At 40.6% G+C, this 23,046-nt stretch overlaps 1 protein-coding gene across 3 annotated transcripts in view; it reads right to left on the bottom strand.

The window, feature by feature from the left end:
• Nucleotides 1–23,046, bottom strand: part of GATAD2A (GATA zinc finger domain containing 2A) — a 477,099-nt gene that overhangs the window by 80,637 nt on the left and 373,416 nt on the right. For all 3 annotated transcript variants that reach the window (XM_053702923.1, XM_053702922.1, XM_053702921.1), the window contains exon 6: nucleotides 6,412–6,600. In XM_053702923.1, coding sequence (XP_053558898.1) covers nucleotides 6,412–6,600 — 189 coding nt within the window. The remainder of the gene's footprint in view (nucleotides 1–6,411; nucleotides 6,601–23,046) is intronic.

Here is a 23,046-nt window from a genome sequence, read left to right as displayed (position 1 = left end):
ATGCAATCACATCAGGTTCAGCCTGTTGAGAAATGTTCCCTGAATCAGTAATTTCTCCCTCAGACAAAACCTCCCTGGCCCCATCAGACTGGGTTAGGGGCCCTTCAGAGATATTAGTATCAGCGTTGCCATGCTCTTCAGTATCTAAAACAGAGCAGCCGCGCTTACGCTGACAAGTGTTCATTTGGGCTAAAATGTTTTTGACAGAATTATCCATTACAGCCGTTAATTGTTGCATAGTAAGGAGTATTGGCGCGCTAGATGTACTAGGGGCCTCCTGAGTGGGCAAGACTCGTGTAGACGAAGGAGGGAATGATGCAGTACCATGCTTACTCCCCTCACTTGAGGAATCATCTTGGGCATCATTGTCATTATCACATAAATCACATTTATTTAAATGAATAGGAATTCTGGCTTCCCCACATTCAGAACACAGTCTATCTGGTAGTTCAGACATCTTAAACAGGCATAAACTTGATAACAAAGTACAAAAACGTTTTAAAATAAAACCGTTACTGTCACTTTAAATTTTAAACTGAACACACTTTATTACTGCAATTGCGAAAAAACATGAAGGAATTGTACAAAATTCACCAAATTTTCACCACAGTGTCTTAAAGCCTTAAAAGTATTGCACACCAAATTTGGAAGCTTTAACCCTTAAAATAACGGAACCGGAGCCGTTTTAAACTTTAACCCCTTTACAGTCCCTGGTATCTGCTTTGCTGAGACCCAACCAAGCCCAAAGGGGAATACGATACCAAATGACGCCTTCAGAAAGTCTTTTCTAAGTATCAGAGCTCCTCACACATGCGACTGCATGCCATGCCTCTCAAAAACAAGTGCGCCACACCGGCGCGAAAATGAGGCTCTGCTTATGCTTTGGGAAAGTCCCTAAGGAATAAGGTGTCTAATACAGTGCCTGCCGATATTCTTATATCAAAATACCCAGATAAAATGATTCCTCAAGGCTAAATATGTGTTAATAATGAATCGATTTAGCCCAGAAAAGTCTACAGTCTTAATAAGCCCTTGTGAAGCCCTTATTTATGATCGTAATAAACATGGCTTACCGGATCCCATAGGGAAAATGACAGCTTCCAGCATTACATCGTCTTGTTAGAATGTGTCATACCTCAAGCAGCAAGAGACTGCATACTGTTCCCCCAACTGAAGTTAGTAGCTCTCAACAGTCCTGTGTGGAACAGCCATGGATTTTAGTTACGGTTGCTAAAATCATTTTCCTCATACAAACAGAAATCTTCATCTCTTTTCTGTTTCTGAGTAAATAGTACATACCAGCACTATTTCAAAATAACAAACTCTTGATTGAATAATAAAAACTACAGTTAAACACTAAAAAACTCTAAGCCATCTCCGTGGAGATGTTGCCTGTACAACGGCAAAGAGAATGACTGGGGTAGGCGGAGCCTAGGAGGGATCATGTGACCAGCTTTGCTGGGCTCTTTGCCATTTCCTGTTGGGGAGGAGAATATCCCACAAGTAAGGATGACGCCGTGGACCGGACACACCTATGTTGGAGAAATCATAATCCTCTCACAAACAGAACTCTTCATCTTTTTCTGTTTGAGAGTAAATAGTACATACCAGCACTATTTTAAAACAACAAACTCTTGATAGTAGAATAAAAACTACAACTAAACACCACATACTCTTCACCATCTCCGTGGAGATGCTGCTTGTTCAGCGGCAAAGAGAATGACTGGGGTGGGCGGAGCCTAGGAGGGACTATATGGACAGCTTTTGCTGTGCTCTTTGCCATTTCCTGTTGGGGAAGAGAATATTCCCACAAGTTATGGATGACGCCGTGGGCCGGACACACCAATGTTGGAGAAATAAACCCTTTGTAATGGTCCTCAGATGCCAGAGGACTCCTCTAGGGAAGCTGGATGTCTCAGTCTGAAGGAAAACTACGCATCTAGAGCGTGAAAATAGGCCCCTCCCACCACGTACTGGATGTCAGAGGGGCCTTAAGAAAATACTCCTAGGAGTATCTAACAAGCCATGTGGAAAACTAGGCCCCAAATAAAGACTTATCTCCCTCAGAGAAAAACATCCTATTTATGAAACATGTAAAACGTTTTGTCACTAAGTAATATGAGTATTAACATGAGTATTACCCTGTTTTGTAAGCATGATCCCAGTCGTTAAATCACTGCATCTAGCTTACCTCAAATACACAAGGCTCTGTCAGCATTTTCTAGAACTTATTCATCTCTCTAGAAATAAAAATACTGAACATACCTCAAAGCAGGTAATCTGCAGACCGTTCCCCCAACTGAAGTTTTCCCATATTCATCAGTTATGTGCGAGAACAGCAATGGACCTTAGTTACAAACCGCTAAGATCATCAAACCTCCAGGCAGAATTCTTCTTCTAATTTCTGCCTGAGAGTAAAACAGTACAACGCCGGTACCGTTTAAAAATAACAAACTCTTGATTGAAGGTAAAACTACACTAAGTCACCACATCTCTTGATACTTCCTATCTTGTCGAGAGATGCAAGAGAATGACTGGGGGTGGGGGTTAGGGGAGGAGCTATATAGACAGCTCTGCTGTGGGTGTCCTCTTGCAACTTTCTGTTGGGAAGGAGAATATCCCACAAGTTATGGATGAACCAGTGGACTGGATACACCTTACAAGAGAAATTAAACTTTCATGAATCAGATAGAGCAGCAATTTTAAACAACTTTCCAATTTACTTACATTAACAAAAAAAGTTCAGTCTTCTTATATTTACACTTTTTGAGTCACCAGCTCCTACTAAGCAGGTATATTACACATTCATACCTAAAACTGTGCGGCTCTAGCTGATTTCAAACAACTTGACAAACTTTTTTTAAGCAATAGTCTTGTTTTACTGGGAATCTGTCACTGTAGGTGGCAGTTTTAAAGGGGCATTAAACACTTTGAGATGGTAATATAAAATGATAAAATCATATATATAAAAGAACTCTAATATACTTTCATTACTTATTTTGTCCCCCTTTCCAGTATTTCCATTCTGAAATTGTGAGCATTTTAGTTCCCGTTAGAAATGGAAGTGCAGAACAGTTATACTCCACACAGCCATTGGCTGCACACTCTAGTGACCTATTTATAACTGTTCCTAATTGGCCACAGCATATAAGGTGACCTAAGTTACAACATGGCAGCTCTCATTGTTTTATAGACAATAAAACTTTACACTAGAGCTGCAACAACTAATCATCATAATAATCGATTATGAAAATAGTTGTCAACGAATCTCATAATCAATTAGTTGGTTTGCAATTATTTGGTCTGTGCACAACACCAGCTGCTTCACTCCAATGAACTCCTGCATATGGTATTGTGATTTATGGTTATGTCCTTAGCATAAAGGATGTCTACAGACGTCTACTTTTCACTTTTTCAGGACAGTATAAGTTTACAACTATCCCTGGCTTGTGCAACCCAGATATAATAGTCATCATTTGGATTGTTTATATTAAATCTGGTGATTTGGAACTATGCTTTTCACGATATAGTGCCAAGCTTGTTGTTTACACCTTGCCCCTAGATTGATGGGAGTTATTTAAATTGATGTGCACTATTATCTGTTTGCACAATTATTAGCGTATTGCTTGCTATTGCCGATTATATGTACTGTATAAATAAATGTGTAAGTCTTTGTCCTGTTATTGATATACAGCCCTTGGCGCTTTTGATTTTGTTTTTTATTATTTTTTTATATTTTTAATAAATTGTGATATGTACCAGATTCAACCTTTATAAGTATATATTTGTTATTTTTAGAGGACTAGATATCTCCCCTAACCTTATAGCTGGTTATTTACCATTGCATATAGATATTCAAGATATTTTTATGTTAGAATGAAGTCAAGGGTTACTTTATTGAGAGGCCCCTTGCCAAGGTAGAAAACACTTAGCATTGGTGAAGAGTTAATAAAGATAAATATCCTACTTTAGTGAAATTGGCAAAACCCTACTTATACACCTCAACAGCCTTTTCTCTGCTGCAGGAAATATAGCTGCAAACAGAGAACTAGCTTTAGAAGCATGTGGACATGTTGAGATTTTTGCATTTCAATGCAAAGTTTCTGAAAGAGTGAATAACAGAATGTTAACAGTGATAGTCTAACTCTTTCTAGTTCTACCACTTTTCAAACAGTTTGTGGGTTTGTTTTGTTGGAAGAAACAGTTGTGTTAATGTAAAATTTTAGTCTGAAGTTTATATTTGTAACACTCATTATGTGGATTTTAATTTAAAACATAGAAAACCATTATTGATTCTCTTTTTATCCGATTAATCGAAAAAATAATCGACAGATTAATCGATTATGAAAATAATAGATAGTTGTAGCCCTACTTTACACTTATTTTATCAATATTTAACAGCTAATGAAACTTTAAAAACTACATCTACGTGTTATGCTCAGATTAATCTTTTCTTCGAATGCATATTTTTTTTGTTTTTAATGTCTATTTAAGTATAGAGTAACTAGAACCATTCACAAAATGGTGTTGGAGCTATATAAGAGCATGTGTTATACCAGAACCATAATTCCAAACTCAAATAATGAAAACTCACAAGGAGAAAAACCCCAGCATTTCCTCAATTCTTGCTTGTAGGGAAACTCCCCATTAAATTATTAAAATTCTTCAGACACAATCTTCGCACACCTCCATGATGTACAAAGGCAAATAATATCTGGGGGATTGTGGGAAGTAGGAGGGATACTTAGAGCTTTGCCGGGGTGTTCTTAGTGGCCAGGAGTTTAATTTGTGAACTCTCCATGCCATTGGAAAGAAAAAGCCTTGTAATGGAAGGGGTACAGGAAACAAGTCCAGAAAATTGAACTAACCATTATAAGATGAATAAAAAAAAGATTTATACAGACTTAACCTAGATGTAGTTAAAGGGACACTGAACCCAATTTTTTTCTTTCGTGATTCAGATAGAGCATGCAATTTTAAGCAACTTTCTAATTTACTCATATTATCAAATTTTCTTTGTTCACTTGCCATCTTTATTTGAAAGATAAGGCATCTAAGCTTTTTTTGGTTCAGAGCTCTGGACAGCACTTTTTTATTGGTGGATGAATTTATCCATCAATCAGCAAGAACAACCCAGGTTGTTCACCAAAAATGGGCCAGCATCTAAACTTACATTCTTTTATTTCAAATAAAGATACCAAGAGAATGAAGAAAATTTGATAATAGGAGTAAATTCGAAAGTTGCTTAAAATTTCATGCTCTATCTTTAAGTCTAATATTTATTGTATCCATAGTATATATTTCCAAATCATACCAACAAAATTATCTGACGCGTTTCCTTCCTCAGAGATCACAAATAGCATCAAAAGATGTCTTGTAAAGGAAAGCGATTAAATCATCAACTAATGGTGATTCTTTTGGTTAAATACCATATAGGATTCACATGTTTAACTCTTAAAGGTCCACTCAATGCAGGAGGATTGCATAATTAATAAGTACATAATAAAAAAGGCAATAACACCTACTGTGAATTTCAAATAAGCAGTAGACTTATTCTAACAAATTCATTTTTTCAACCATTTTCCGTCCAACTGTATCATGTGACAGACATCAGCCAATCACAGACTAGTATATGTATACACTGAGCTTGTGAACATGCTCAGTAGGATCTTGTTCCCCAGAAAGTGTGGATATAAAATGACTGTGCAAAATTTGATAATGGTATTAAATTGGAAAGTGTCTTAACACTGCATGCTCTGAATCATAAGTTTATTTTGACTTGAGTGTCCCTTTAAAGGAGAATCAGCAGAGTGTAGTTACTAAGTAATCTCTCTCTCCATACCTATTAAGAGCATTTAATCAAAAATAGAACAACTTTATGTATAATTGTATTTAAAAATGAGTATGGATTTCAAGATATTTGGGGATATATGTACATACAGTATATCTCCATATTGGTTAACATAAGAAACTAAACTATAAGCACTCAGATCTGGTGGAGCACGATGTTTTTTAGATTCCATGTTCCCTTATATATAAAATAGTCCCACATACAATGTTAAATGTATAGATGCTTAAATGCTTTCTTAGTCACATATTTCATAAGGGGAGACGGGAAGGGAAAAAAAAAATGCTGTCAAATGTTTATTCAGAATTCTGCTCAGAGATTTGCTTTCTGCCCTGACAGCAGTGCTCTATATTCTAAGCAGACAACAGCTAACTGCAAAGTACTAATGTCCCAGGTATGGTTAGTATTTCGATTTACTGCACAGGCACCATACACAAGGTCTCTATACACACCTTACATAAAAAGTGCAGGTTTACCATTAATACCATGAAGAAGTGTTAATTTCTGTAACAACCTTGTATAATTATATCACTGGTGCAGTTTCAGCTGAAAACATTACCTACCTGTGGGATGTTGACCAGAAGACTTGTACTGGGCACATTTGCCACCCTGATTAATCCCTGCTGAATAATTCTCTGCCCTTGCATTTGGACATTGGGTACAGATGCCCTAGGGGCCAGAAGCAACGGTGGGGGTCCTGTGCTGGGATGCTGTCTGATGTTGTGTATTTGCTGGGGAGAGACAGAGATGGGCTGACGGTGGGAGAAAAGAGAAAGAGTAAGTATGAAAGTCAAGATGAAACATACATATTTCAAAATTGCAAAAAAAGTGTAAACAGGAAAAAAATAACAGTTGAAAACATCCAATTCTAACAGTTCTAAAGTCTAAAAATATTGCAGACAGCTACTTAAATATGTTCCCTCAATGTTATGTCTGGGCATCAAAGAATGGTAGCAGTAGTAAGTGCCCAATAATACAATCTCCACAAAGTAAAAGCAAAGAGGCACTCTAATATAGCACCAGTCTACTCAAGACATTAGTTTTCTGGCAGTGCTTAAAGTGAAGGTCCATTTTGATGAATTAGTGCCCGGTTTTTAATAAACCTATTAAAAACAAGGGCACTTTAATTCATCAAAATTGACATGTCACTGTTTTCTTCAAAAACTTACCTTTTAATCCTGAATGCCGCTCCAGCACTTCCTCCGCCCGTCGCAAGCCATCTTCGCGGGTCCAAAATGACGAATCCGGCTTCCTCCAATCACAGTGTTGCATCAGGCCAAGATTCCCCCGGGGGGAAGCTGTGATTGGAGGAAGCCTGATTCATCATTTGACGTCTGCAGAGGCTTCCGACGGTCGGGAGAATCGATGAAGCGGCATTCAGGATTAAAAGATACATTTTTTAAGAAAACAGTGAAATGTCAATTTTGATGAATTAAAGTGCCCTTGTTTTTAATCGGTTTATTAAAAACGGGACACTAATTCATGCAAATGGACCTTCACTTTAAAACTATCTTCAGTACCACATCTGTTAGCAAGGAGATGGTGACATTATTAAAAAAACAAAATGTATGCTTACCTGATACATTTCTTTCTTTCCGGATATGGAGAGTCCACTATGTCATCAATTACTAGTGAGAATATCACTTCTGGCCAGCAGGAGGAGGCAAAGAGCACTACAGCAAAGCTGTAAAGGGACACTCAGGTCAAATTACATTTTCATGATTCAGTTACAGCATGTAATTTCAAACAACTTTCCAATTTACTTCCATTAAAAAAAAAAAAAAAAATGCAGTCTTTTATATTTACACTTTTTGAGTCACCAGCTCCTACTGAGCATGTGCAAGAATTCACAGACTATTCATATATGCATTTGTAATTGGCTGATAACTTTGAAATGTGTTAGAAAAAAAATCTACTCATTTGAAATTCAGAGTAAATGCTATTGTTTTGTCTTGTTATCTTGCATTTGTTGATTATGCAAATCTACTGTGTTTATTGGTCCTTTAAGTATCACTCCTCTACCCATAATCCCCAGTCATTCGAATGAAGGGAAATGGAAAAAAGGATTAACACAAAGGTGTAGAGGTGCCTGAGATTTAGTAAAAAATAAAGGTCTTAAATTAAGGGTGGGGTCGTGGACTCTGAAAGAAATTTATCAGGTAAGCATAAATTTTATTTTCTCTTAAGAAATGGAAAGTCCACAACACCATCAATTACTAGTGTGAACCAATACCCAAGCTAGAGGACACAGGATGACTATGGAGGGAAAACAAGACAGGCAAACCTAAACAGAAGGCACCACCGCTTGAAGAACCTTTCTCCCCCAAAAAAATCCTCAGCCGAGGAAAAAGAATCAAATTTGGAAAATGAAAACCAAGGTGCAGCCTTGCAAAACTGTTCCACAAAAACTTCATTTTTGAAAGCTCAAAAGGAGACAGCCCTAGTGGAAGGAGTTGTAATTTCCTCAGGAGGCTGCTGACTAGCCGTCTCATAAGCAAAACGAATAATACTTCTCAACCAGAGTAAGTACGCTTCCCTGAGAAACAAACAGGGCCGAAGACTAGCGATAATCCTTAGTCGCCTGAAGCTAGTATATTTGAGCATGCACAACATCCAAGTTGTTTAACAGACGATCCTTATGAGAAGGATTAGGACAGAGAGAAGGAACAACAATTTCCTGATTAATATTTCTTTCCAAAACCACTTTAGGAAGAATGCCTTATCAGCATGAAAGATTAGATAAGGCGAATCATACTGCAAAGCCGAGAGTTCCAAAACTCTCCGAGCAGAAGACATAGCAAAAAGAAACAAAACCTTCCAAGATATAAACTTAATATCCATCCATAGAATGCATTGGCTCAAACGGAGCCTGCTGCAAAACATTAAGAACAAGATTAAGGCTCCAAGGATGAGCAACAGGTTTAAACACAGGCCTGATTCTGACCAGGACCAAACAAAAAGACTAACATCTGGCACACCCGAAGGACCCTTGAGAAACAAGATAAAGCAGAAATTTGACTTGAGAACTGACAATCCTTTCTCCACACTTTCCTGGAGAAAGGAAAAAATTCTAGGAATCCTAACCCTACTCCAAGAGTAGCCCTTAGATTAACACCAATAAAAGTTATTTAAAAAAAAAAATGCATTGAGCAACAGGCTTGCGAGCCTGGATCATGATCCCAACGACCGACTCAGAAAACCCACGCTTAGACAGAACTAAGCAGTCAATCTCCAAGCAGTCAGCTTCAGAGAAACGAGATTTGGATGGAGTAATAGACACCAAGTTAGCAAATCCTTCTTCAGAGGAAACCTCCAAGGTGGCAGACATGACATCTTCACTAGGTCTGAATAACAAATACTGAAATGCTGAGACGCCATCAGATCCAACTCCAGCACCACTCATTTAAGGGTTAACCTGGAGAACACCTCCAGATGGAGAGCCCACTCCCAGAAATGTCAGTCTGCTCAGAAAAAAAACGCTTCCCAGTTGTCCACCCCTGAAATGTGGATGCCAGAAAGACAACAATTGTGAGCTTTCGCCCACTGAATAATCCAAACCACCTTCTTCATGGCTAAAGGAACTAAGAGTTCCTCCTCCCAGTGGTTGAAGTAAGCCACTGAGGTGAAGTAGTAAGACCAACCTAATAAACCAGGCTAAAGACAACTGAGGCATGGTCATCAGAGCAATGTAAATCGCTCTCAACTCCAAGATGTTTATGGGGAGAGCAGACTACTCCCGAAAACCATATTCCCTGCCTTTAACAAGTCCCAGACTGCTCCCCAGCCTAGCAGGCTGGCATCAGTGGTCACAATCACCCAGGAAGGTCTCCGGAAGCATGTGCCCAGAGACAAATGCTCCTGAGAAAACCACCACGGGAGAGAGTCTCTTGTCGTCTGATCTAGATCTATCCTCTGAGATAGATTGGAATGGTCCCCGTTCCATTGTCTGAGCATGCATAATTGCAGAGCTCTCAAGTGGAATCAAGCAAAGGAAATGATGTCCATGGAAGAGACTATCAGACAAATTACCTCCATAAATAGAGCCACTGATGGCCGAACAGTAGACTGTAGAGAGAGGAAAGAATCTTTGATTTTCTGACCTCTGTCAGAAAAATCTTCGTAGATAGGCAATCTATGATTGTCCCTAAGAACCACCCTTGTAGCTGGAACAAGGGAACTCTTTACCAGATTCACTTTCCATCCGTGGGAACGTAGAAAAGACAAGATGATCTCTGAAAGAGTTTGCTTGTTAAAAAGATGGCGCTTGAACCAATATGTCGTCCAGGTAGGGCGCCACTGCAATTCCCCGAGACCTGATCTCTGCCAAGAGAGCACCCAGAACCTTTGAGAAAATTCTGGGAAATGTGGCAAGGCCAAACAGAAGAGCCACAAACCGAAAGCAATTCTCTAGAAAGGCGAATGTCAGGAACTGATGATGATCCCTGTGGATGGGAACATGAAGATACAAGTCCTTCAGGTCTAATGTCGATATGAACTGACCCTCTTGGACCAAAGGAAGAATGGAACAATTTTCTCTTGTAAGGTGCATCCAGTCCACGGATTCATCCATTACTTGTGGGATATTCTCCTTCCCAACAGGAAGCTGCAAGAGGATCACCCACAGCAGAGCTGTCTATATAGCTCCTCCCCTAACCCCCACCCCCAGTCATTCTCTTGCATCTCTCGACAAGATAGGAAGTATCAAGAGATGTGGTGACTTAGTGTAGTTTTACCTTCAATCAAGAGTTTGTTATTTTTAAACGGTACCGGCGTTGTACTGTTTTACTCTCAGGCAGAAATTAGAAGAAGAATTCTGCCTGGAGGTTTGATGATCTTAGCGGTTTGTAACTAAGGTCCATTGCTGTTCTCACACATAACTGATGAATATGGGAAAACTTCAGTTGGGGGAACGGTCTGCAGATTACCTGCTTTGAGGTATGTTCAGTATTTTTATTTCTAGAGAGATGAATAAGTTCTAGAAAATGCTGACAGAGCCTTGTGTATTTGAGGTAAGCTAGATGCAGTGATTTAACGACTGGGATCATGCTTACAAAACAGGGTAATACTCATGTTAATACTCATATTACATAGTGACAAAACGTTTTACATGTTTCATAAATAGGATGTTTTTTTCTCTGAGGGAGATAAGTCTTTATTTGGGGCCTAGTTTTCCACATGGCTTGTTAGATACTCCTAGGAGTATTTTCTTAAGGCCCCTCTGACATCCAGTACATGGTGGGAGGGGCCTATTTTCACGCTCTAGATGCGTAGTTTTCCTTCAGACTAAAGCTCCTCCCCTAACTGCCACCTCCAGTCATTCTCTTGCAGCTCTCGACAAGGGAAGTATCAAGAGAGATGTGGTGAATTAGTATAGTTTATCTTCAATCAAAAGTTTGTTATTTTTAAACGGTACCGGCGTCGTACTGTTTTTTACCTCAGGCAGAAATTAGAAGAAGAGTTTTGCCTGAGGTTTTTGATGATCTTAGCAGGTTGTAACTAAAGTCCACTGCTGTTCTCACACATAACGGAAGAGTATTGGGAAACTTCAGCTGGGGGAACGGCCTGCAGAATTAACTGCCCTGAGGTATGTTCAGTATATTTTTTTCTAGAGGATAAGAACTAGAAAATGCTGATAGTGCCTGATATAGTTAAGGTAAGCCTGATTGCAGTGATTTAATAAACGACTGGCATCATGCTTGCTGTAAAGGGTAATATTCATATTACTTTCTATTATGGCTTAGTATGTAGAACATATATATATATATATATACATACATACACACACATATACACATACATATACAGGTGGCCCTCGTTTTACAACGGTTCAATTTACACCGTTTCAGAATAACAACCTTTTTTCCAGTCATGTGACCGTTATTGAAAAGCATTGAGAAGCAGTGCATTTATTAAAATAGCCAGTAGGTGGAGCTGTCCGCTTGTGTTGCAGCAAAGCCAAGCAAGCTGAAATTTATCAGTTTAACCAGACCTGAGCTATCGAGCAGATTTCAAAGGAACAAGATCTTCCTGTCTATAAATCAGTCCAGATTGGAATGCATAGAAAGAACTGTTTGCAGAAAAATGCAAGTGAAGTCTGTGATGTGTGATTATTTTATTAGGTTTATAATGCTGTTTAGCAAATGTTTTTGTTCATTTAACTTAAAATAATCACACAACACAGAATATATAATTAAACTATTAGGTTTATAATGCTGTTTAGCATTTAAAGTCGTCATTGCAAATCTTTAAAAATAATGTATTAGGAGTTACTTATGACAATTTTGAGAGAGGCCTGGAACCTATCTCCCTCACTTCCTATTGACTTACATTATAAACTGGGTTTCAACTTACAACGGTTTCGATTTACAACCATTCCTTCTGGAACCTAACCCCGGTGTAAACTGAGGGCTACATATATATATATATATATATACATACACATATACACATATATACACACACACACACATATATACACACACACACACATATATACACACACACACACATATATACACACACACACACATATATACACACACACACACATATATACACACACACACATATATACACACACACACATATATACACACACACACATATATACACATATATATATATATATATATATATATATATATATATATATATATATATATATATACACATATATATATATATACATATATACACATATATATATACATATATACACATATATATATACATATATACACATATATATATACATATATACACATATATATATACATACATACACATACATGCATATATATACACATATATATACACATACATACATACACATACATACATACATATAACAAAATTTATGCTTACCTGATAAATTCATTTCTCCTGTAGTGTGGTCAGTCCACGGGTCATCATTACTTCTGGGATATTATCTGCTCCCCTACAGGAAGTGCAAGAGGATTCACCCAGCAGAGCTGCTATATAGCTCCTCCCCTCTACGTCACCTCCAGTCATTCGACCAAAGGACCAACGAGAAAGGAGAAGCCCAAGGGTGTAGTGGTGACTGGAGTATAATCCAAAAAATTTTTTAGCCTGCCAAAAAAAAAACAGGGCGGGCCGTGGACTGACCACACTACAGGAGAAATGAATTTATCAGGTAAGCATAAATTTTGTTTTCTCCTGTTAAGTGTGGTCAGTCCACGGGTCATCATTACTTCTGGGATACCAATACCAAAGCAAAAAAGTACACGGATGACGGGAGGGACAGGCAGGCTCTTTATACGGAGGGAACCACTGCCTGAAGAACCTTTCTCCCAAAAACAGCCTCCGAAGAAGCAAAAGTGTCAAATTTGTAAAATTTGGAAAAAGTATGAAGAGAAGACCAAGTTGCAGCCTTGCAAATCTGTTCAACAGAAGCCTCATTCTTAAAGGCCCAAGTGGAAGCCACAGCTCTAGTAGAATGAGCTGTAATTCTTTCAGGAGGCTGCTGTCCAGCAGTCTCATAGGCTAATCGTATTATGCTACGAAGCCAAAGAGAGAGAGAGGTAGCCGAAGCTTTTTGACCTCTCCTCTGGCCAGAATAAACGACAAACAGGGAAGACGTTTGACGAAACTCCTTAGTTGCCTGTAGATAAAATTTCAGGGCACGGACTACATCTAGATTGTGTAGCAGACGTTCCTTCTTCGAGGAAGGATTAGGACACAAGGATGGAACAACAATCTCTTGATTGATATTCCTGTTAGTGACCACCTTAGGTAGGAACCCAGGTTTAGTACGCAGAACTACCTTGTCTGAATGAAAAATCAGATAAGGAGAATCACAATGTAAGGCAGATAACTCAGAGACTCTTCGAGCCGAGGAAATAGCCATTAAAAACAGAACTTTCCAAGATAACAACTTGATATCAATGGAATGAAGGGGTTCAAACGGAACACCCTGTAAAACATTAAGAACTAAGTTCAAACTCCATGGCGGAGCAACAGTTTTAAACACAGGCTTGATCCTAGCTAAAGCCTGACAAAAAGCTTGAACGTCCGGAACTTCTGACAGACGTTTGTGTAAAAGAATGGACAGAGCTGAAATCTGTCCCTTTAAAGAACTAGTGGATAACCCCTTTTCTAAACATTCTTGTAGAAAAGACAATATCCTTGGAATCCTAACCTTACTCCATGAGTAACTCTTGGATTCGCACCAATATAAGTATTTACGCCATATTTTATGGTAAATCCGTCTGGTAACAGGCTTCCTAGCCTGTATTAAGGTATCAATAACTGGCTCAGAAAACCCACGTTTTGATAAAATCAAGCGTTCAATTTCCAAGCAGTCAGCTTCAGAGAAGTTAGATTTTGATGTTTGAATGGACCCTGGATCAGAAGGTCCTGTTTCAGAGGTAGAGACCAAGGCGGACAGGATGACATGTCCACTAGATCTGCATACCAAGTCCTGCGTGGCCATGCAGGTGCTATTAGAATCACTGATGCTCTCTCCTGTTTAATTCTGGCAATCAATCGAGGAAGCATCGGGAAGGGTGGAAACACATAAGCCATCCCGAAGGTCCAAGGTGCTGTCAAAGCATCTATCAGAACCGCTCCCGGATCCCTGGATCTGGACCCGTAGCGAGGAAGCTTGGCGTTCTGACGAGACGCCATGAGATCTATCTCTGGTTTGCCCCAACGTCGAAGTATCTGGGCAAAGACCTCCGGATGAAGTTCCCACTCCCCCGGATGAAAAGTCTGACGACTTAAGAAATCCGCCTCCCAGTTCTCCATTCCCGGGATGTGGATTGCAGACAGGTGGCAAGAGTGAGACTCTGCCCAGCGAATTATCTTTGATACTTCCATCATTGCTAGGGAGCTTCTTGTCCCTCCCTGATGGTTGATGTAAGCTACAGTCGTGATGTTGTCCGACTGAAACCTGATAAACCCCCGAGTTGTTAACTGGGGCCAAGCCAGAAGGGCATTGAGAACTGCTCTCAATTCCAGAATGTTTATTGGAAGGAGACTCTCCTCCTGATTCCATAGTCCCTGAGCCTTCAGAGAATTCCAGACAGCGCCCCAACCTAGTAGGCTGGCGTCTGTTGTTACAATTGTCCAGTCTGGCCTGCTGAATGGCATCCCCCTGGACAGGTGTGGCCGATAAAGCCACCATAGAAGAGAATTTCTGGTCTCTTGATTCAGAGTGGGGGACAAATCTGAGTAATCCCCATTCCACTGACTTAGCATGCACAATTGCAGCGGTCTGAGATGTAGGCGTGCAAAAGGTACTACGTCCATTGCCGCTACCATTAAGCCGATCACCTCCATGCATTGAGCTACTGACGGGTGTTGAATGAAATGAAGGACACGGCATGCATTTTGAAGCTTTGTTAACCTGTCTTCTGTCAGGTAAATCTTCATTTCTACAGAATCTATCAGAGTCCCCAAGAAGGGAACTCTTGTGAGTGGAAAGAGAGAACTCTTCTTTTCGTTCACCTTCCATCCATGCGACCTTAGAAATGCCAGTACTAACTCTGTATGAGACTTGGCAGTTTGAAAGCTTGAAGCTTGTATCAGAATGTCGTCTAGGTACGGAGCTACCGAAATTCCTCGCGGTCTTAGTACCGCCAGAAGAGTACCCAGAACCTTTGTGAAGATTCTTGGAGCCGTAGCCAGTCCGAATGGAAGAGCTACAAACTGGTAATGCCTGTCTAGAAAGGCAAACCTTAGATACCGGTAATGATTTCTGTGAATCGGTATGTGAAGGTAAGCATCCTTTAAATCCACTGTGGTCATGTACTGACCCTCTTGGATCATGGGCAAAATTGTTCGAATCGTTTCCATCTTGAACGATGGAACTCTTAGGAATTTGTTTAGGATCTTTAAATCCAAGATTGGCCTGAAAGTTCCCTCTTTTTTGGGAACTACAAACAGATTTGAGTAAAACCCTTGTCCTTGTTCCGACCACGGAACTGGATGGATCACTCCCATTAATAAAAGATCTTGTACGCAGCGTAGGAACGCTTCTTTCTTTATTTGGTTTGTTGATAACCTTGACAGATGAAATCTCCCTCTTGGGGGAGAGGATTTGAAGTCCAGAAGGTATCCCTGAGATATGATCTCTAACGCCCAGGGATCCTGAACATCTCTTGCCCAAGCCTGGGCGAAGAGAGAAATTCTGCCCCCTACTAGATCCGGTCCCGGATCGGGGGCCCTTGATTCATGCTGTCTTAGGGGCAGCAGCAGGTTTCCTGGCCTGCTTGCCCTTGTTCCAGGACTGGTTAGGTTTCCAGCCTTGTCTGTAGCGAGCAACAGCTCCTTCCTGTTTTGGTGCAGAGGAGGTTGATGCTGTTCCTGCTTTGAAATTACGAAAGGAACGAAAATTAGACTGTCTAGCCCTAGGTTTGGCTTTGTCCTGAGGCAGGGCATGGCCTTTACCTCCTGTAATGTCAGCGATAATCTCCTTCAACCCGGGCCCGAATAAGGTTTGCCCTTTGAAAGGTATATTAAGCAATTTAGATTTAGAAGTAACATCAGCTGACCAGGATTTTAGCCACAGTGCTCTGCGTGCCTGAATGGCAAATCCGGAATTCTTAGCCGTAAGTTTAGTTAAATGTACTACGGCATCTGAAATAAATGAGTTAGCTAACTTAAGGGCTTTAAGTTTGTCTGTAATCTCATCTAGTGTAGATGATTGAAGTGTCTCTTCCAGAGACTCAAACCAAAATGCTGCTGCAGCCGTGACAGGCGCAATACATGCAAGAGGTTGCAATATAAAACCTTGTTGAACAAACATTTTCTTAAGGTAACCCTCTAATTTTTTATCCATTGGATCTGAAAAGGCACAGCTATCCTCCACCGGGATAGTGGTACGCTTAGCTAAAGTAGAAACTGCTCCCTCCACCTTAGGGACCGTTTGCCATAAGTCCCGTGTGGTGGCGTCTATTGGAAACATTTTTCTAAATATCGGAGGGGGTGAGAACGGTACACCGGGCCTATCCCACTCCTTAGTAACAATTTCAGTAAGTCTCTTAGGTATAGGAAAAACATCAGTACTCGCCGGTACCGCAAAATATTTATCCAACCTACACATTTTCTCTGGTATTGCAACTGTGTTACAATCATTCAGAGCCGCTAACACCTCCCCTAGTAATACACGGAGGTTTTCCAGTTTAAATTTAAAATTTGAAATATCTGAATCCAATCTATTTGGATCAGAACCGTCACCCACAGAATGAAGTTCTCCGTCCTCATGTTCTGCCGCCTGTGACGCAGTGTCTGACATGGCCCTAATATTATCAGCGCACTCTGTTCTCACCCCAGAGTGATCACGCTTACCTCTTAGTTCTGGTAATTTAGCCAAAACTTCAGTCATAACAGTAGCCATATCCTGTAATGTGATTTGAAATGGCCGCCCAGATGTACTCGGCGCTACAATATCACGCACCTCCCGAGCGGGAGATGCAGGTACTGACACGTGAGGCGAGTTAGTCGGCATAACTCTCCCCTCGTTGTCTGGTGAAATATGTTCAATTTGTACAGATTGACTTTTATTTAAAGTAGCATCAATACAGTTAGTACATAAACTTCTATTGGGCTCCACTTTGGCATTAGCACATATAGCACATGTATCTTCCTCTGAATCAGACATGTTTAACACACTAGCAATTAACTAGCAACTTGGAAATGCTTTTTTAAGTAATTTACAATAATATGAAAACGAACTGTGCCTATAAGAAGCACAGAAAAAATTATGACAGTTGAAAATAATTAAGTTATAGCATCAATCTTTGTCAGAAATATACAATTTTAGCAAAGGATTGTTCCCATTAGCAAAGGATAACTAACCCAGGCAGCAGAAAAAAATACACAAATAAACGTTTTTTATCACAGTCAACTACAATCTTCACAGCTCTGCTGTGATGATTACCTCCCTCAAAAAAGGCTTTGGAGATCCCTGAGTTCTGTAGAGATGAACCGGATCATGCAGGAAGAAAATGAACCTCTGACTGAGTTTTTTGATGCGTAGTAAAAGCGCCAAAAATGGCCCCTCCCCCTCACACATAACAGTGAGAGAGATCAGTGAACTGCTTTAATTTAAACAAAAACTATTGCCAAGTGGAAAAAATAGTGCCCAAAACATTTTTTCACCCAGTACCTCAGAGAAATAAACGTCTTTACATGCCAGCAAAAAAACGTTTAACCTCAATAAATTAATTGTTATTTAAAACCTATTGCAAGTCCCTGCAAATTAGGTTAAGTCTATGCATACAGTATAAATCCAGTGAAGTACCATTCCCCAGAATACTGAAGTGTAAAATATACATACATGACAGCCTGATACCAGCTACATCTACTGCATTTAAGGCTGAGTTTACATTATAACGGTATGGCAGGATTTTCTCATCAATTCCATGTCAGAAATAACAAACTGCTACATACCTCTTTGCAGATTAATCTGCCCGCTGTCCCCTGATCTGAAGTTTACCTCTCCTCAGATGGCCGAGAAACAGCAATATGATCTTAACTACTCCGGCTAAAATCATAGAAAAAACTCCGGTAGATTCTTCTTCAAATTCTACCAGAGAATGAATAACACACTCCGGTGCTATTATAAAATAACAAACTTTTGATTGAAGTTAATAAACTAATTAAATCACCACAGTCCTCTCACACATCCTATCTATTCGTTGGGTGCAAGAGAATGACTGGAGGTGACGTAGAGGGGAGGAGCTATATAGCAGCTCTGCTGGGTGAATCCTCTTGCACTTCCTGTAGGGGAGGAGATAATATCCCAGAAGTAATGATGACCCGTGGACTGACCACACTTAACAGGAGAAATATATATATATATATATATATATATATATATATATAAAAATATATATATAAAAATATATATATAAAAATATATATATATATATATATATATATATATATATATATATATATATATATATATATATATATATATATATATATATACACACACACACATATATATATATATATATATATATATATATATATATATATATATATATATATATATATATATATACACACACATATATATATATACACATAACAGAATTTATGTTTACCTGATAAATTACTTTCTCCAACGGTGTGTCCGGTCCACGGCGTCATCCTTACTTGTGGGATATTCTCCTCCCCAACAGGAAATGGCAAAGAGCCCAGCAAAGCTGGTCACATGATCCCTCCTAGGCTCCGCCTACCCCAGTCATTCGACCGACGTTAAGGAGGAATATTTGCATAGGAGAAACCATATGGTACCGTGGTGACTGTAGTTAAAGAAAATAAATTATCAGACCTGATTAAAAAAACCAGGGCGGGCCGTGGACCGGACACACCGTTGGAGAAAGTAATTTATCAGGTAAACATAAATTCTGTTTTCTCCAACATAGGTGTGTCCGGTCCACGGCGTCATCCTTACTTGTGGGAACCAATACCAAAGCTTTAGGACACGGATGAAGGGAGGGAGCAAATCAGGTCACCTAAATGGAAGGCACCACGGCTTGCAAAACCTTTCTCCCAAAAATAGCCTCAGAAGAAGCAAAAGTATCAAACTTGTAAAATTTGGTAAAAGTGTGCAGTGAAGACCAAGTCGCTGCCCTACATATCTGATCAACAGAAGCCTCGTTCTTGAAGGCCCATGTGGAAGCCACAGCCCTAGTGGAATGAGCTGTGATTCTTTCGGGAGGCTGCCGTCCGGCAGTCTCGTAAGCCAATCTGATGATGCTTTTAATCCAAAAAGAGAGAGAGGTAGAAGTTGCTTTTTGACCTCTCCTTTTACCAGAATAAACAACAAACAAGGAAGATGTTTGTCTAAAATCCTTTGTAGCATCTAAATAGAATTTTAGAGCGCGAACAACATCCAAATTGTGCAACAAACGTTCCTTCTTTGAAACTGGTTTCGGACACAGAGAAGGTACGATAATCTCCTGGTTAATGTTTTTGTTAGAAACAACTTTTGGAAGAAAACCAGGTTTAGTACGTAAAACCACCTTATCTGCATGGAACACCAGATAAGGAGGAGAACACTGCAGAGCAGATAATTCTGAAACTCTTCTAGCAGAAGAAATTGCAACTAAAAACAAAACTTTCCAAGATAATAACTTAATATCAACGGAATGCAAGGGTTCAAACGGAACCCCCTGAAGAACTGAAAGAACTAAATTGAGACTCCAAGGAGGAGTCAAAGGTTTGTAAACAGGCTTAATTCTAACCAGAGCCTGAACAAAGGCTTGAACATCTGGCACAGCAGCCAGTTTTTTGTGAAGTAACACCGACAAGGCAGAAATCTGTCCCTTCAGGGAACTTGCAGATAATCCTTTTTCCAATCCTTCTTGAAGGAAGGATAGAATCCTAGGAATCTTAACCTTGTCCCAAGAGAATCCTTTAGATTCACACCAACAGATATATTTTTTCCAAATTTTGTGGTAAATCTTTCTAGTTACAGGCTTTCTGGCCTGAACAAGAGTATCAATAACAGAATCTGAGAACCCTCGCTTCGATAAAATCAAGCGTTCAATCTCCAAGCAGTCAGCTGGAGTGAAACCAGATTCGGATGTTCGAACGGACCCTGAACAAGAAGGTCTCGTCTCAAAGGTAGCTTCCAAGGTGGAGCCGATGACATATTCACCAGATCTGCATACCAAGTCCTGCGTGGCCACGCAGGAGCTATCAAGATCACCGACACCCTCTCCTGATTGATCCTGGCTACCAGCCTGGGGATGAGAGGAAACGGCGGGAACACATAAGCTAGTTTGAAGGTCCAAGGTGCTACTAGTGCATCCACTAGAGCCGCCTTGGGATCCCTGGATCTGGACCCGTAGCAAGGAACTTTGAAGTTCTGACGAGAGGCCATCAGATCCATGTCTGGAATGCCCCACAGCTGAGTGACTTGGGCAAAGATTTCCGGATGGAGTTCCCACTCCCCCGGATGCAATGTCTGACGACTCAGAAAATCCGCTTCCCAATTTTCCACTCCTGGGATGTGGATAGCAGACAGGTGGCAGGAGTGAGACTCCGCCCATAGAATGATTTTGGTCACCTCTTCCATCGCTAGGGAACTCCTTGTTCCCCCCTGATGGTTGATGTACGCAACAGTTGTCATGTTGTCTGATTGAAACCGTATGAACTTGGCCCTCGCTAGCTGAGGCCAAGCCTTGAGAGCATTGAATATCGCTCTCAGTTCCAGAATATTTATCGGTAGAAGAGATTCTTCCCGAGACCAAAGACCCTGAGCTTTCAGGGATCCCCAGACCGCGCCCCAGCCCATCAGACTGGCGTCGGTCGTGACAATGACCCACTCTGGTCTGCGGAATGTCATCCCTTGTGACAGGTTGTCCAGGGACAGCCACCAACGGAGTGAGTCTCTGGTCCTCTGATTTACTTGTATCTTCGGAGACAAGTCTGTATAGTCCCCATTCCACTGACTGAGCATGCACAGTTGTAATGGTCTTAGATGAATGCGCGCAAAAGGAACTATGTCCATTGCCGCTACCATCAACCCGATCACTTCCATGCACTGAGCTATGGAAGGAAGAGGAACGGAATGAAGTATCCGACAAGAGTCTAGAAGCTTTGTTTTTCTGGCCTCTGTCAGAAAAATCCTCATTTCTAAGGAGTCTATTATTGTTCCCAAGAAGGGAACCCTTGTTGACGGGGATAGAGAACTCTTTTCCACGTTCACTTTCCATCCGTGAGATCTGAGAAAGGCCAGGACAATGTCCGTGTGAGCCTTTGCTTGAGGAAGGGACGACGCTTGAATCAGAATGTCGTCCAAGTAAGGTACTACAGCAATGCCCCTTGGTCTTAGCACAGCTAGAAGGGACCCTAGTACCTTTGTGAAAATCCTTGGAGCAGTGGCTAATCCGAAAGGAAGCGCCACGAACTGGTAATGTTTGTCCAGGAATGCGAACCTTAGGAACCGATGATGTTCCTTGTGGATAGGAATATGTAGATACGCATCCTTTAAATCCACCGTGGTCATGAATTGACCTTCCTGGATGGAAGGAAGAATAGTTCGAATGGTTTCCATCTTGAACGATGGAACCTTGAGAAACTTGTTTAAGATCTTGAGATCTAAGATTGGTCTGAACGTTCCCTCTTTTTTGGGAACTATGAACAGATTGGAGTAGAACCCCATCCCTTGTTCTCTTAATGGAACAGGATGAATCACTCCCATTTTTAACAGGTCTTCTACACAATGTAAGAATGCCTGTCTTTTTATGTGGTCTGAAGACAACTGAGACCTGTGGAACCTCCCCCTTGGGGGAAGTCCCTTGAATTCCAGAAGATAACCTTGGGAGACTATTTCTAGCGCCCAAGGATCCAGAACATCTCTTGCCCAAGCCTGAGCGAAGAGAGAGAGTCTGCCCCCCACCAGATCCGGTCCCGGATCGGGGGCCAACATTTCATGCTGTCTTGGTAGCAGTGGCAGGTTTCTTGGCCTGCTTTCCCTTGTTCCAGCCTTGCATTGGTCTCCAAGCTGGCTTGGCTTGAGAAGTATTACCCTCTTGCTTAGAGGACGTAGCACCTTGGGCTGGTCCGTTTCTACGAAAGGGACGAAAATTAGGTTTATTTTTTGCCTTGAAAGGCCGATCCTGAGGAAGGGCGTGGCCCTTACCCCCAGTGATATCAGAGATAATCTCTTTCAAGTCAGGGCCAAACAGCGTTTTCCCCTTGAAAGGAATGTTAAGTAGCTTGTTCTTGGAAGACGCATCAGCCGACCAAGATTTCAACCAAAGCGCTCTGCGCGCCAAAATAGCAAACCCAGAATTCTTAGCCGCTAACCTAGCCAATTGCAAAGTGGCGTCTAGGGTGAAAGAATTAGCCAATTTGAGAGCATTGATTCTGTCCATAATCTCCTCCAAAGGAGGAGAATCACTATCGACCGCTCTTATCAGATCATCGAACCAGAAACATGCGGCTGTAGCGACAGGGACAATGCATGAAATTGGTTGTAGAAGGTAACCTTGCTGAACAAACATTTTTTTAAGCAAACCTTCTAATTTTTTATCCATAGGATCTTTGAAAGCACAACTATCCTCTATGGGTATAGTGGTGCGTTTGTTTAAAGTGGAAACCGCTCCCTCGACCTTGGGGACTGTCTGCCATAAGTCCTTTCTGGGGTCGACCATAGGAAACAATTTTTTAAATATGGGGGGAGGGACGAAAGGAATACCGGGCCTTTCCCA

This window comes from Bombina bombina, chromosome 2, assembly GCF_027579735.1.
Source record: "Bombina bombina isolate aBomBom1 chromosome 2, aBomBom1.pri, whole genome shotgun sequence".
In the NCBI taxonomy this organism is placed as follows: domain Eukaryota; kingdom Metazoa; phylum Chordata; class Amphibia; order Anura; family Bombinatoridae; genus Bombina; species Bombina bombina.
This window is presented reverse-complemented; position numbering and strand designations above follow the sequence as displayed.